The sequence below is a fragment of the Perkinsus marinus genome, assembly GCF_000006405.1.
Source record: "Perkinsus marinus ATCC 50983 genomic scaffold scf_1104296934368, whole genome shotgun sequence".
Lineage (NCBI taxonomy): Eukaryota > Perkinsozoa > Perkinsida > Perkinsidae > Perkinsus > Perkinsus marinus.
This window is the reverse complement of record NW_003214825.1, coordinates 128,558-130,346: the sequence shown is the minus strand read 5'-3', so window position 1 is coordinate 130,346 and position 1,789 is coordinate 128,558. Positions and strand designations below refer to the sequence as shown.

Below are 1,789 nucleotides of genomic sequence, written 5' to 3'. Positions count from 1 at the left end.
AACAACAGCCCATATGTACACGATATGTATGGCCACAATATGTGTGTGTTTCGCCTAACGGGTTTGGCAGCTGTTGAGTCCCAGCTGGATCCGCATGGCATGGTCCATTGAGCCCCATGGCGATACCGATACTGCTATCACCAAGGCCACCGCCGATAAATATGAAAGTAGGGGCCTTGCTAGGTTCCGCATCGGCTTCAATAGCCACGTAGAAGTATCTGCAATAGTTGTCTTTGAAAATGGCGTAGACAAGCGGCACCAACCTGTTCGATCCACCCACATGCACATATCCAGAGTGCTGCTTTCCGACACTTGAATGGCACAAGGGGCCCGACCGAACCGTGACTGAACCTGAGATGACACACCTGAGAAATTCGTGAAGAAAACGGCTCCCATGAAATCATCTCTCTGTCCAGCGATGGCTCAGATAAGCATTTCATGGACGATGTTGGAAACCACAACTCGTGAGCAATCGTACGAGAATCTTACCATTGCCTTGAGCATGGTCTCTACCATTCGTCGCTTGAATCATCATACCCACAGTCACAGTAGCAAATATGAGCATTTGTAGGGCGGTCATGTTATTCAATAGGGACTTTCGAACAAATAATCTCCGCTTGGCAGAGCTAACGACGGGACTTATACCATAACACGCCAGAGCGATTCTCTATAAATTGATGAAAGGTAAAGGTTTCATGAGCAGTTAACAACTGGCTGGTGCCATTGCCACTGATGCGGGTATGGGAAGAGTTCCTCGTATGTGGACTATGGTCATGGAAAAACATACAACTACCAGAAGAAAACGAGATGGGAAGACTGAAGCTGGCAGCTTCAAGCTGCGCTACGTTTGCCCCCAGAGAGAAAGGCAACACCTGACTAACTACCCCAATCGTGGAACACCAACGCGAGATCCACACCTTGTGCGTTATACGGCCTGTGTATCATACAAGTGTGGATTTGTCCGGCCGAGGATTTGTGTTCCACATTGGAACGCGGGAACACGAAGAAATCCAGGACGCGTTAAGGTCCTTCATCACGTGTGGAGCTCCTCGCGAGGCATGCGTCATGTGACTTCCATCTGGAGCGTTTTACGTGTTACCGCGATCCGCCTGGGCGATTCAAAGTTGACGTCGAACAAGGTAGGAGTTACAGACTTTGAAGTTGGCTGATATTTGTTCGATTCGAAACGGTGAAATGGCCAGACACCAGAATGTGCTCTCTGAGAGCAGCTCTCAGGGCACTGCTCTATGTGCTGTCACTGCACCATATGATCTCCATTTGCGGGCGAATGGACCCTACTGTCTACAGTAGACAGTCTACTGGGTCACTATTGCTTTTCCACTAGTACAAGAGGAAATCATGAATACTCATACTCGGGAACCAAATGCGAATGAGAAGATCAAGCGATTGATTGTTCATGCCTCACAAAACACAGGTCGGTGGCGTCCACCCTTTCTGCAAATACCCTCAATGAGGGTCCCTCATCGACCCCGTATTGGTGTCTGATGGGGAGCAATACGCGTAAGGTCCGTCAGAGGTCGCGGCGACCTGGTCACCGAACCTTCTCTTCCGCCGTGGAGCGACTCTGCCCTCCTCGAGACGTTTTCCAGTCGTATCTTCCATGAGACGGAGCTCTTGAAGGAGGGCCTTTCTCTGAGTGGAAGACTACGACTGCTCGTGTTAGAACGAGTGTCTCATATATGCAAAGTGTGCGAGCAAAGAGCAAGAGATATTTGCTTGATTGTTCGGATCACTACTCCTCTCTGAGAGGACCTCTCATCGACCATGT

General features: G+C 49.6%; 1 protein-coding gene across 1 annotated transcript in view; it reads right to left on the bottom strand.

Annotated features, from left to right (window-relative positions):
• Nucleotides 1-580, bottom strand: part of Pmar_PMAR022586 (hypothetical protein) — a gene marked incomplete at both ends in the record, with an annotated part of 1,650 nt that extends 1,070 nt beyond the window's left edge. Inside the window, 3 exons of the mRNA XM_002784897.1 lie at nt 60-218; nt 264-351; nt 490-580. Coding sequence (XP_002784943.1) covers nt 60-218; nt 264-351; nt 490-580 — 338 coding nt within the window. The remainder of the gene's footprint in view (nt 1-59; nt 219-263; nt 352-489) is intronic.
• Nucleotides 581-1,789: the final 1,209 nt, after the last annotated feature.